Source organism: Schistocerca gregaria, chromosome 11 (genome assembly GCF_023897955.1).
Source record: "Schistocerca gregaria isolate iqSchGreg1 chromosome 11, iqSchGreg1.2, whole genome shotgun sequence".
In the NCBI taxonomy this organism is placed as follows: domain Eukaryota; kingdom Metazoa; phylum Arthropoda; class Insecta; order Orthoptera; family Acrididae; genus Schistocerca; species Schistocerca gregaria.
In genome coordinates this window covers 115,435,806-115,449,925 of record NC_064930.1, presented here as the reverse complement: position 1 = coordinate 115,449,925, position 14,120 = coordinate 115,435,806, and the positions used below count along the sequence as shown (strand labels likewise).

Sequence of the window (14,120 nt, the reverse complement as noted above, 5' to 3'; positions counted from 1 at the left end):
ACTTGCCCGTATGAAGCAATTTGAGTTGCTTCGCAACCCCTAAGGTATCTCCTTCTAAGAAACTCATGCTAGCAGCTGTTCGCGTTTCAAATTCTGGAATATTCCATTCGTCTTCCTTGGTGAAGGAATTTCAGAAAACTGTGTTCAATAACTCCGCTTTAGCGGCACAGCTGTCAGTAGCAGTACCATTGGCACTGCACAGCGAAGGTACTGATTGCGTCTTGCCGCTTGTGTACTTTACATATGACCAGAATTTCTTCAGATTTTCTACCAAGTTTCGAGACAATGTTTCATTGTGGAACGTATTAAAGGCAACTCGCATTGAAGTCTGTGCCAAATTTCACGCGTCTGTAAATTTTAGCAAATCTTCGGGATTTCGCGTTCTTCTGTGTGTGTGTGTGTGTGTGTGTGTGTGTGACTGGTTTGATGCAGCTCTCCATGCTACTCTATCCTGTACAAGCTTCTTCATCTCCCAGTACCTACTGCAACCTTCATCCTTCTGAATCTGTTTAGTGTATTCCTCTCTTGGCCTCCCTCTACGATTTTTACCCTCCACACTACCCTCCAATACTAAATTGGTGATCCGTTGATGACTCAGAACATGTCCTACCAACCGATCCCTTCTTATTGTCCAGTTGAGCCACAAACTCCTCTTCTCCCCAATCCTATTCAATACTTCCTCATTAGTTATGTGATCTACCCACCTAATTTTCAGCATTCTTCTGTAGCACCACATTTAGAAAGCTTCTATTCTCTTCTTGTCCAAACTATTTATCGTCCATGTGTCACTTCCGTACAGGGCTACACTCCATACAAATACTTTCAGAAATTACGTCCTGACGTTTAAATCTATACTCGATGTCAACAGATTTCTCTTCTTCAGAAACACATTCCTTGCCATTGCCAGTCTGCATTTTATATCCTCTCTACTTCGACCATCATCAGTTATTTTGCTCCCCAAATAGCAAAATTCCTTTACTACTTTAAGTGTCTCATTTCCTAATCTAATTCTCTCAGCATCACCCGATTTAATTCGACTACATTCCATTATCCTTTTTTTGCTTTTGTTGATGTTCATCCTATACCCTCCTTTCAAGACACTATCCATTCCATTCAGCTGCTCTTCCAAGTCCTTTGCTGTCTCTGACAGAATTACAATGTCATCGGCGAACCTCAACGTTTTTATTTCTTCTCCATGGATTTTAATACCTTCTCCGAACTTTTCTTTTGTTTCCTTTACTGCTTGCTCAATATACAGATTGAATAACATCGGGGAGAGGCTTCCTTCCCAACCACTGATTCCCTTTCATGCCCCTCGACTCTTGTAACTGCCATCTGGTTTCTGTACAAATTGTAAATAGCCTTTCGCTCCCAGTATTTTACACCTGCCACCTTCAGAATTTGAAAGAGCGTATTCCAGTCAACATTGTCAAAAGCTTTCTCTAAGTCTACAAATGCTAGAAACGTAGGTTTGCCTTTCCTTAATCTAGCTTCTAAGATAAGTCGTAGGGTCAGTATTGCCTCACGTGTTCCAACACAATCCAAACTGATCTTCCCCGAGGTCGGCTTCTACTAGTTTTTCCATTCGTCTGTAAAGAATCCGCGTTAGTATTTTGCAGCTGCGACTTATTAAACTGATAGTTCGGTAATTTTCACATTTGTCAACACCTGCTTTCTTTGGGATTGGAATTATTGTAAGTCTGAGGGTATTTCGCCTGTTTCATACATCTTGCTCACCAGATGGTAGAGTTTCATCAGGACTGGCTCTCCCAAGGCTGTCAGTAGTTCTAATGGAATGCTGTCTACTCCCGGGGCCTTGTTTTGACTAAGGTCTTTCAGTGCTTTGTCAAACTCTTCATGCAGTATTGTATCTCCCCTTTCATCTTCATCAACTTCCATTTCCATAATATTGTCCTCAAGTACATCGCCCTTGTATAGACCCACTATATACTCCTTCCACCTTTCTGCTTTCCCTTCTTTGCTTAGAACTGGGTTTCCAACTGAGCTTTTCATATTCATACAAGTGGCTCTCTTTTCTCCAAAGGTCTCTTTAATTTTCCTGTGGGCAGTATCTATCTTACCCCTAGTGAGGTAAGCCTCTACATCCTTACATTTGTCCTCTAGCCATCCCTGCTTAGCCATTTTGCACTTCCTGTCGATCTCATTTTTTGAGACGTTTGTATTCCTTTTGCCTGGTTCATTTACTGCATTTTTATAATTTCTCCTTTCATCAATTAAATTCAGTATTTCTCCTGTCACCTAAGGATTTCTACTAGCCCTCGTCTTTTTACCTACTTAATCCCCAGCTGCCTTCACTACTTCATTCCTCAAAGCTACCCATTCTTCTTCTACTGTATTTCTTTCCCCCATTCCTGTCAATTGTTCCCATATGCTCTCCCTGAAACTTTGTACAACCTCTGGCTTAGTCAGTTTATCCAGGTCCCATTCTGTTGATAATTACTTCAGAATTGACAGATATGAAGAAATTCAGAATTGACAGCTATGAAGAAAGTAGTGGAGAGAGATTTACATGAGAGGCATGTCATTAAGCCACGCAGTTATCCAATTACACGGGACATGTAACTTCACAGTTGCCTATCACAGTGAAACTCCAATAATGTCCCACTAGGTATCTGGTATGGCTGTTTGCTTTGATTTTCTTTGTTGCCTGCTTTCATTTTCTTTGTTCTTGTTTTTTATGCATAGGATTACGTGCTGTTACTATTGTTTGTAGGTGTGTTATGTCAGGTCTGAACAGCATAATGTGTAAGTTCATTAAATATTGTAAGTGGAAAATGTAATCTGACCTTGCATTCTCGGCTATGAGATTTCTGTAAAAAATTGGCTTGACTACATGAAAGAAATTCCCTACACTGGTTGCAGTGTGACTGCAAAGATAGACGCAAGAGGGTGCTATGTTGAAAATGTTTGATTATTTGTACGAATATATTCAGTAAATGATTTTTTATGAATTTGGTCTCATTACTTATGGAACGCTTCTTGGATGTCAGGGTAAAATTGTTGCTGGCTGCTCAATGCAACTGAGTGGAAAGTTGCAGAGCACGACGCTGAAGAATAATTTCAGCTGTAGAAAGATTAACACTTACATGCTGGTTTTTAACAACTGGAGACAAATGCCCTACTCTCAACTACTCTGGGTGCTGATAACCTCGTTGTTGTTCGCCCTAAAACACTAATCATCATCATCATCTTAACTACTCATTTTGCTTTTCACGTTTTCCTGAGCTTTGGCCTCCTTTCTCACTCCCCAGTTTTCATGCAAAAATGCTAGCCAGTGCAGATTCCAAAAATATACATTGTATGAAACACAACTTACAGTTTTCTCACATGACGTGAAAGCCATGGATTTTGGGAGTCATGTAGATGCAAAATTTTGTGACTTACGAAAAGCATGTCATTTAGCCTTACACCCACACTAATTGTCAAAAGTATGACTGTATGGAGCACCACACAAAATTTTTGACTGTATTGAGGATTTCTTGGCAGGGAGGATACAGGATGTTATTTTAGATGGAGGGTCACAGACAAATGTAAATAAGTAACTTCAGGTTGCCTTACAGAAATGTGTTGGGACACTTGCTGTTCATGTGGTAGATTAATGACTTTACAGACAGTTTAATAATAACCATAGACTTTTTGTAAGTGGTGTGGTTATCTGTAATGAAGTACTGTTTGAAAAAAAGGATGAACAAGTAATCCATCAGATCTTGATAAGATTACAAAATGACACCAAGATTAGCAACTTGTTTTAAATGTTCAGAAATGGTAAATTGTGTACTTCACAAAACAAAACAAAAGTAATTTCATCGGACATCAAAGAGCCACAATTGAAATTCATAAACTTAAACAAATACCTCGCCGTAACAGTTTGTTGGAATATGAAATGGAAGGATCACATAGGCTCAGTTCCAGTTAAAGGCAGTGCCTGGCTATGATTCACTCATAGGATACTAGGGAAATGCAGTCAATCTACAAAGGAGATTGCTTATAAAATATACATCTGACCCATCCTAGAATTTGCTCAAATGTATGGGACCTGTACCAAATGGGACTAATCGGGGATATTGAATATACACAAGGAAGGCCAGCACATTTGTTTGACCCACTGGAGAGTGCCATGGAGACACTGAAAAATCTGAAGTGGCAGACACTTGAAGATAAGACACCAACTATTCCATGAAAGTCTGTTTTCAGTGTTTAAAGAAACAGTATTTCATCATGATTCCAGGAATGCATTGCAAACCCCTACATATCAGTCCTCTGGGGATTGTGAGTACAATGTTAGAGTATTTCCAGTATGTAGAGAGACATTTAAACTATCATTCTTCCTGCACTCAAGATGTCAATAGATTGGAATGAAGCCCTACTAACTGGTGCAATGAGAAGTACACCCACCATGCACATCATATTGGTTAGCCATGTATGAAAGTGGATGTTAACCAAACATGACCTAATGTTGCTCATTTGAGTTTACCTACCCATTTACATCTGAAAGAATCCTTGTTCACCTGAATTTTGTTCCCTTGTGTTCATTTCAGTATAAACCACAGTTTATAGTCTATTTATATTGCTGTGCATGCAAGAAGCAAATTAATACATTTATATAAAATAGATGCAATGGACACCTATAGATCTTACCATCGAGGAATAATATTGGTGACAGCTATTATACAAAACTCTCAGATGTGTGGCCTTTGATTCAACAAAATTGTAGCAAGAATGATGAAGAAATTTCTGACTTTACTCACCAGAATGTTGTGGTGAATGCTGCTTCGGGGAATTCATGTCGGGTGGTTCATCGGAGAAGGACACAGACTTCTCAAAAGACACGGATTTGTCTGCAGGAGCACAAGAAATGGAGGGGAGTGACCCCAGGTGTTAGTACATTGACAACACAGACAACACAAAAAGGATGACGAGAGGCATGACAAGGGACTGAAGTCCAAAAGCAAGCAAAGTAAGCAGATGCAAAGCGCAAGCAGAACATTCTTGACATTCCAGTGGAATACAGTTACCTGTGCACTACACCTTTCACATATGAGATCAGAAATACGCAGGTGGTACCACTATGTTATCTGTTCCTGTTCCACAGTTTCCACATTTCTTTATTTGCAATTTAACTTGTCTCTACATGCCAATGCCTCCTTTCACATTGCGTCTAGGAAATACCATGGGACTCTCTTAAAGTTATTACTATAAATGTCAATTTATGACATGCCTTTGGAGTCCCCATATAAATTTGATTTTGTGCCCATTTTTCAAACAGAACTTTGCACTGGCACTGCACAGCAAATTTTCTAATTATTTATAATAAATTTAACGGACACCAAGGACATTTACAACATGCCACGTGGAAGTCTCGCTGTGGCCCAAGAGGCAAGTTATATAGTATCAAAACTGTTTGAACAGATATGGGAACAGCGGCATGGCATCATCTTCTGACTGTGAGAACCTTTTCCTATCCATACTGTCATCTCTTACAGGTATAAGAAACTTTCCTTTTTCTATGTTTCTCAAGTCATGTGTTCCAAAACATAGTGAGAGGTCATGGACATGATCCATTGTCAAAAAACTACTAAATCTTATATCCTTTCCTTTGTTGTATACATTAGTGGTAGATTTACTCTAGCAAAAAACCTAATTTCTATATTACTCTTACTTACAAGTAAAATTGCTCCCTTCTAAATACTGATATTGTTTGATTGCATGGCTATTCTATTCTAGTCATAAATGCATGTTTTAAATGATGATATGTTTTCATGATCTCTATAGCATAGTGACCTATTTTGTATCCTATGTGCAGATGCTGTTAACTGTAATACTGAACTCTGGAAACTGTATGTCTCTGCCTGTTGTCTATGAGAATAAGAGGGTTTTCATTTAAGTTTTCCATAGATGAAACCCAGTTGGCAATCATGTAGGCATTAATTTGTATATAGCACTGCCATTTTATAGCTTCAAGCTACAGAAAAAATTTACATGCACTTTGAACAAAAATGTAGATGACAAAAATGCACATTTAAGCTTTAAACCATGAGCAACATAATATTTAGTCACATGTGACAGACTGCTTAGCTCACATAAGGAAAACTGACAGAACATGGTCATAAAGAACAGAAATATTTTGAAAGGGACTGGAGTTGGAACTTGTATAACAGAAACAATTACACATACTTTGAAGATGAAGTTACACTTATAGGCGGCATAAATGTCTCACAATATACATTAGATTTGTCATTACCTTAGACCACATACAATATGAGAATGTCTGCTAATGTTATTTAATACATGCTTTCAGTTCTTCACCAAGTATCTTACCACATATTACATCACAATAGGCTGACAAAGAGCAAAATGGTCAAGTATCTGTTGCTAAGTCTTCCATGAGGGTCATATTATAGATGCCATTCTGCAGTATTGTGTAGTTGTATTCTGTAACATGATCATTTCCATTCAAGAACTTTTAATATACCACAAAAATGTTCACTCATATTTATCAGTTCCTAACCAACTTGTAACCTCTGTACCAGTACAATTTGTGTTACAGGGGAAGGTTTTCTGTAGAGCTTTGCTCAAACTCTTCAGTATGCAATGTGCATTGCATTTTACAACCAAAATGCCATCCTTCAAAATGTTGTATGATACATCACTTTTGAGGAAAATTCTTATGAGGTATGCAATGTGGCAGCACTGCAGGATGGAGAACTATGTATAGCTACGGCAAATTATTTTTTAAAAAATGTTTACAGTTAACATCGCTTTGCGTACAGAACACATATGTTTAACATTAACAGTTTTGAGTGCATTCATCTAGGCAGGATAACCACTGGTGCTGATATATTACAAAAGATACCCTTCCATGTTTTTCAACTTTTGGAACTACTATCACAGTGCAGATGGCATACCGTGACACGGGGGAATGTCGAGGCACAATGATCCGACAACATCCCAAAAGGCATATGGCTGATGACTTGCCCAACCTGTTAACCTCCTCTGGGATTACATCAACTTGTGGCAAGACTCATGTAACTAGGTTCAGACACAGCTTTGCACCATCACTTGTGCATTCCACCACTGCCAGACAGCAAAACAACTCGGCCCGAGAGACACTATCAATAGACAGGCACAATGATGACCCAGCAGGGAAGAGTTTGCCAACAGAACTCAGCAGCCTGCATATTGTGTCACAGAGCCTCAGCCAGGCAGCCACCAGCCACACTCCTTGGTATCCAAGGTTTCACGTCACTGGGCTTTTCGTGGGATCCTGGGAATGCAGCAGGACATCGGTAGGCCATGCCTACCAGACGAGTGCACATATCTGTGTCTTCTGTAGCTCAATACTTCAATAAAGAATTTTACTGAAACCCATCTTGCTGCAACCACCCTCACCTTTTATGGACTCCTTCAGTTGCCAATCAGACTCGAAATGGCTTCATGGGAGAGCAGCTACTCCATCCCAAAAGACCAAAGAGACACTCTCCCTCATTTCAACAACAGTCTGTGCAACTGGCCTATTAAAATGTGTACTGGTGCCCATAGAAACCATTTTGAACAACAGTTCATGGAAATACTTTCATTCTAAGAGGATACATTGCCATAGTTACAGTAATATTGAACTTCTATGTGTATAATTTTTTTATGCACCACAATCAAAGAGTGATGGATAGTAAGCTTAAGTTCAATAATAAATTCAATTCACGTGTAGCAATAAGATAAACTTACGAAATAAAAAACAAATCATTGGTACTGGCTCAGTTCAAACTCTGACATTTTGGTGGTTGGAACTAATTCAGTGATGAGAACAAGCTGACTTAGTGTGTGCAACTCCTGAGATGAGTGTAAATCATGCTCTCCATCTTAGAGTGTTACCACATTGCACATTTGCCCGACTTTTCTCATAAACAATGGATCATTCAGCATTTTGCTGGAGTATTTTTATTTTAAAATCTAATGCTGTATCTGACAGTTGAAGAGTTCATGTGTTAATTTCGGAACATCCTATATGTATTTGGGAATACCTGACTGAAACTGCAGTCAAAGAAGAAAGATGTTCTACCTACCAGATGGTAAAGCGTCCCCCCTCCCTACCCCCCTCCCCTGCCACACACACACACACACACACACACACACACACACACACACACACACACACACACACACACACAGAGAGAGAGAGAGAGAGAGAGAGAGAGAGAGAGAGACATGGAGACGCATCACTAATGTGAGACCATTGTTGATGGGACATTAAATGTTACAATTGCTTGCTTCTTTTATAACTTTTGAGTTTCCAGTAACATAATTTTGTTCATCTGATGAATAATATGAAAAGCTTGGAGTGAATGAAACTATTGAGGGATTAAATAGAAATGCCATAAAAATTGTGGGTCAAAAAAAGGCTGAACGGAGTAGCCTGAGAAGAAATTAGTTATAAAAGTTACTTTTTTATGCAATGTCAGCTAAGTAGAGACTTTTTCCCAATCTTCAGTGGAAAGCAGACTAAATGCATTAGGGGAGACAAGAAAACAAGTGAAGAAAAAATTCCGTGCCCATGATAAGAAATAAAGAACAGATGCACAAAAAATGGAAGAGTCCATCACCCATTAAACTACACAAGAAAACATTAATTACAACACACTATTGGGATAAATGAGGGAAAGATGGGTCTGAAGGAATGATTAGTGGCTTATACAGTTCCTTATTTCCACTGTTGTTGTGCTGAACTCTGAGGAGACTGACATATGGGATACATCCCTGTAAAAATGTTGTTAATGGAAAAGAATTAGTTAATTCACACACAAAAAGAAAAAGAGTGAGCCATATTACACTATTTCCCCAGCCATTACTTGTCAAAAGCCATGTAAAAATACTAATCCCTCTGACATGCACAAATCAGAATGGCATCACTGTAATGAGTAGATTATACATACAACAGCAAAACTTTTCTAATAAAAAAAAAAATTAGTTTTAATTGTTGCTAGTTATTTGAAATGTTGCATCTGTCAAAACATTTTATGTGTACATTTAATTTAGCACATTCACATGCCTTTTTTACAGTAGTAAGTGTGTTCAGGAAGTAATAAATGCAGAATGTAATGCCACACTGGTCTTAACTAGGACACTAGGCTTTCTGTTCACATGGGCTGACTTTATGGTGATATTCTTGTCCCTCTCTTCTGCAGATACATTACTAAACATATTGCACTTGTCTCACTGGAAAAGCTCTACACTGATGGTAGCCAGTTGAGTTGATGTTTGAATTAAAAAACTGCATTGGACTATCTTCTAATTCACTGAAACATATCCAACACATTAGGCCTCCACTCCTTTTTGTTTATCTTTGCAGTCATCTTGGCCTTCAGTTTTAAAATGTTTTGATATGTCAGTTACTGAATCAATGAATGGAAGGTGAGCTATGTTACAATAAATCTGATTATTGCACTTAACTTATCTATTGTGTGCCTCAGTTCCATGTTTGGTGATATAAATACATTGAGGGAAGAATTGCTGTATGATGATGACACTAAGTTCTATATATATATTGGAAGCCAATGGCTACACTTCTGATTACAACTGAGTCTGGTGCGACAATTAAGTCCACAACTCTTAGACTGCATAAGAAATGCGGAACAAAAGGTGTCACAAGGAAAAATTACAAGAACACACTTCTAGGATTGTAAGAAATGGAATGAGAAAATCTGAATTTTGCTATTTTGATGGTAAGAATGTAAATAATTATAGAGATATAAATAAAATAGAAAGAAACTTCCACGTGGGAAAAATATATTAAAAACAAAGATTCCAAGACTTACCAAGCGGGAAAGCGCTGGCAGACAGGCACAATGAACAAAACACACAAACACACACACAGAATTACTAGCTTTTGCAACCGATGGTTGCTTCTTCAGGAAGGAGAGGGAAAGACGAAAGGATGTGGGTTTTAAGGGAGAGGGTAAGGAGTCATTCCAATCCCGGGAGCGGAAAGACTTCCCTTAGGGGGAAAAAAAAGGACAGGTGTACACTCGCGCACACACACACGCACACACACATATCCATCCGCACATACACAGACACAAGCAGACATATTTAAAGGCAAAGAGATAAGAATGTAAATAAGAGAAGGCACACAATAGATAAGTTAAGTGCAATAATCAGATTTATTGTAACATAGCTCACCTTCCATTCATTGATTCAGTAACTGACATATCAAAACATAGAGATAAGAATGTAAATAATTTCAAAGACAGCCACATCTTATGTAGCAGTATTTCAGCCGGCTAATACCATCAGTTTAGCAAGAATGCCATTGAGCTCGATTTTCGGTTGGGAAGCAGGAGTGGGGAGGTGATATTGACGTACATTATGGACTGAAGCTTTCTTTTATGCACTATGTAACTTTCTGAACACACTTTCTTTTTTAATTTTACGTAACTGTATTAATATATACATTTAAACCACTACAATGTACAAGTGTACCTTTAAAATTAAATTAATATCACCACAAACATCTTTTTAGTGTATGCACATTTTAGAAATAGAGAAGCTATTGCAATCTCTAAAAAATGAAAGTGAAAATTAGAGCTACAGACTAAGCCAAAGGCAGAAAACACAATTTCACATTACAGAAATACAAGATGACCTCTTAACCAGCAGCAACACATGAACGAATATTCTGAGTCTAAAGACTAAATAGAGAAAGATTCAATTAATAGGGAGTGCAGGGCAAGAGAGAGTGTTGGCAATGTTATTGTTACAAGTCGATTCACAATTCACATTACTTCCACCTATTAACACGCTTGCTGAAAATCTCCCAATATGGATATCCCTTCTTTAATCATTACCCTCTACTATTCCATTTGTTTGTTTTTCAGTTTTTCTGGAATTTAAGAATGGAATAAGTGAAGACAACCACTCACCATGAAGGATGATGCACTGAAAATGAATAACCAAATAAACCTGAAGTTTAACATGTAGCTTGACTTAGAAACAGGCATCCTTCATCAAATGGCAAGGCGTATGCACTTGTGCGTGCGTGCCCAACCACCCACCCATCCACACACACACACACACACACACACACACACTCACTCACTCACTCACTCCAGACCACAGTGCTTCAATGAACTATCTGAGTGTAGTTTTGTGTGCCTTATGTATATGATTGTCTTTACTCATTTCATCGCTTTTATTCCACCCAAGAGTTCTCATTATAATATTAAAGATCAGAATTTAATTATTATTTGAATTTTACTCTTTCTACTGAACAAGAGGTTGTAGTTTTACCAAGATCACAGACAATGGAATTTTGGGAGATCATACTCTCATCATCAGCTAAAACCAATACAATGCTCTTATAAACACAAGATGAATAAAACTGAATGAAATCCAGCATAATATCTTATGGTGTGACAGGATTGCTATTATTCACTCTTATTCATGTTGTTTGAATTTTTTGAATGATTGCACACTGCTTGTAACCATCAATTTTAGGTTTATAAAAAATTGATTGTGACAGGTGGTATGGAATCATTCAAGAAATTCTTAACATCTATAGATTCCAGGTTCAAATAAAACCATTCTGTAAGTTTGTAAGATTCTTGTACAAGTTTTGCCTGGTGGTGGGAGCACAACCTCTCAAAATGATTAAATAAAATAGAAAGAAACTTCCACATGGGAAAAATATATTAAAAACAAAGATTCCACGACTTACCAAGCGGGAAAGCGCCGGTAGATAGGCACAATAAATAAAACACACAAACACACACACAGAATTTCGAGCTTTCGCACCCGGCGGCTGCTTTGTCAGGAAAGAGGGAAGGAAAAGGAAAGATGAAAGGATGTGGGTTTTAAGGGAGAGGGTAATGAGTCATTCTAATCCCGGGAGCGGAAAGACTTACCTTAGGGGGAAAAAGGATAGGTATATGCTCGCGCGCACGCGCGCACACACACACACACACACACACACACACACACACACACACACACACACACACACACACACACACACACATATCCATCCATACATACACAGACACAAGCAGACATATTTAAAGGCAAAGAGTATGGGCAGAGATGTAAGTCGAGGCGGAAGTGTGGAGGCAAGGATGAAGTTGAATGACAGGTGAGGAATGAGTGGCGGCAACTTGAAATTAGCGGAGATTGAGGCCTGGTGGATAACAAGAAGAGAGGATATATTGAAGGGCAAGTTCCCATCTCCGGAGTTCGGATAGGTTGGTGTTGGTGGGAAGTGTCCAGATAACTCTGACGGTGTAACACTGTGCCAAGATGTGCTGGCCGTGCACCAAGGCATGTTTAGCCACAGGGTGATCCTCATTACCAACAAACACTGTCTGCCTGTGTCCATTCATGCGAATGGACAGTTTGTTGCTGGTCATTCCCACATAGATAGCATCACAGTGTAGGCAGGTCAGTTGGTAAATCATGTGGGTGCTTTCACATGTGGCTCTGCCTTTGATCGTGTACACCTTCCGGGTTACAGGACTGGAGTAGGTGGTGGTGGGAGGGTGCATAGGACAGGTTTTACACCGGGGGCGGTTACAAGGGTAAGAGCCAGAGGGTACGGAAGGTGGTTTGGGGATTTCATAGGGATGAACCAAGAGGTTACGAAGGTTAGGTGGATGGCGGAAAGACACTCTTGGTGGAGTGGGGAGGATTTCATGAAGGATGGATCTCATTTCGGGGCAGGATTTTAAGAAGTCGTATCCCTGCTGGAGAGCCACATTAAGAGTCTGATCCAGTCCCGGGAAGTATCCTGTCACAAGTGGGGCATTTTTGGGGTCCCACGAACACCAACCTATCCGAACTCCGGAGATGGGAACTTGCCCTTCAATATATCCTCTCTTCTCGTTATCCACCAGGCCTCAATCGATGCTAATTTCAAGTTGCCGCCACTCATACCTCACCTGTCATTCAACATCATCCTTGCCTCCACACTTCCGCCTCGACTTACATCTCTGCCCATACTCTTTGCCTTTAAAAATGTCTGCTTTTGTCTGTGTATGTATGTGTATGTATGGATGGATGTGTGTGTGTGTGTGTGTGTGTGTGTGTGTGTGTATACGCGAGTATATCCTTTTTCCCCCTAAGGTAAGTCTTTCTGCTCTCGGGATTGGAATGACTCCTTACCCTCTCCCTTAAAACCCACATCCTTTCATCTTTCCTTTTCCTTCCCTCTTTCCTGACGAAGCAGCCGCCGGTTGCGAAAGCTCGAAATTCTGTGTGTGTGTGTCTGTGTGTTTTATTTATTGTGCGTATCTACCGGCACTTTCCCGCTTGGTAAGTCTTGGAATCTTTGTTTTTAATATAATTACATGATTAGTATCACTGAAGCCGACAGATAACTTTAAAAAATATATAATAATGATTATGTTCAGTTTTCCAGTGACATCCTCTGGTCTGCAGCCCACAAGGTCTGTCTAAAAGGTGCTACATTTTCAGAAGATTACCTCTTGTTCATCTTCTAAGTTGGAGACTTAGGTGTATGAGAAAAGTCCTAGTTCTGGTAACTGGCAAAGTCCCATGTGTTGCTGCTTATTGTTCAGGAGATGAATTCAGTCTTTTTATCTATCACTGTAGTAATTTATTTGAGTAAAATGAAGAATTATGGAGTGAAATCTTGTAGCTTATTATTATTTGACATGCCCTGCCCAGCTTTTTAATACAGAGAAAAGAAAATGCCAGAACTACAAATATCAATACTATCACTAACAGAAACACATAACTAACTATTCTATTGTAAGTCCTAATAAACATTTTCTAATGTCTAAATCATAAACAAAAATATTTCATAACTTCTTTTGCAGTTCAGCATTTATTCACAAAACTTGGTAAATAGACCTGGGTAAGGTTTTTTAAAAATTTTATTTTGAAAGTTTAAGTTTCTTTGTTTAATTTGTATTTGCATTAAACCATGTATCTTAGTCCCTGAAAATTAAAGGAAAAGAAAGTTACACAGATACAAGAAGAATATTGATAAATAAAAGTTCATCTCAGAATTTCTGTAAAGAAAAAAAAAAAAAACATCCATGCATTGTAGGAATGTTCTTCTGCAATGTGAATTTGCAGGAAAAGCAAGACATCCA

The 14,120-nt window shown here is 38.8% G+C and overlaps 1 protein-coding gene across 1 annotated transcript in view; it reads right to left on the bottom strand.

Moving 5' to 3' along the window:
* Positions 1–14,120, bottom strand: part of LOC126295230 (uncharacterized) — a 2,305,622-nt gene that overhangs the window by 125,854 nt on the left and 2,165,648 nt on the right. Inside the window, exon 41 of the mRNA XM_049987579.1 lies at positions 4,770–4,859. Coding sequence (XP_049843536.1) covers positions 4,770–4,859 — 90 coding nt within the window. The remainder of the gene's footprint in view (positions 1–4,769; positions 4,860–14,120) is intronic.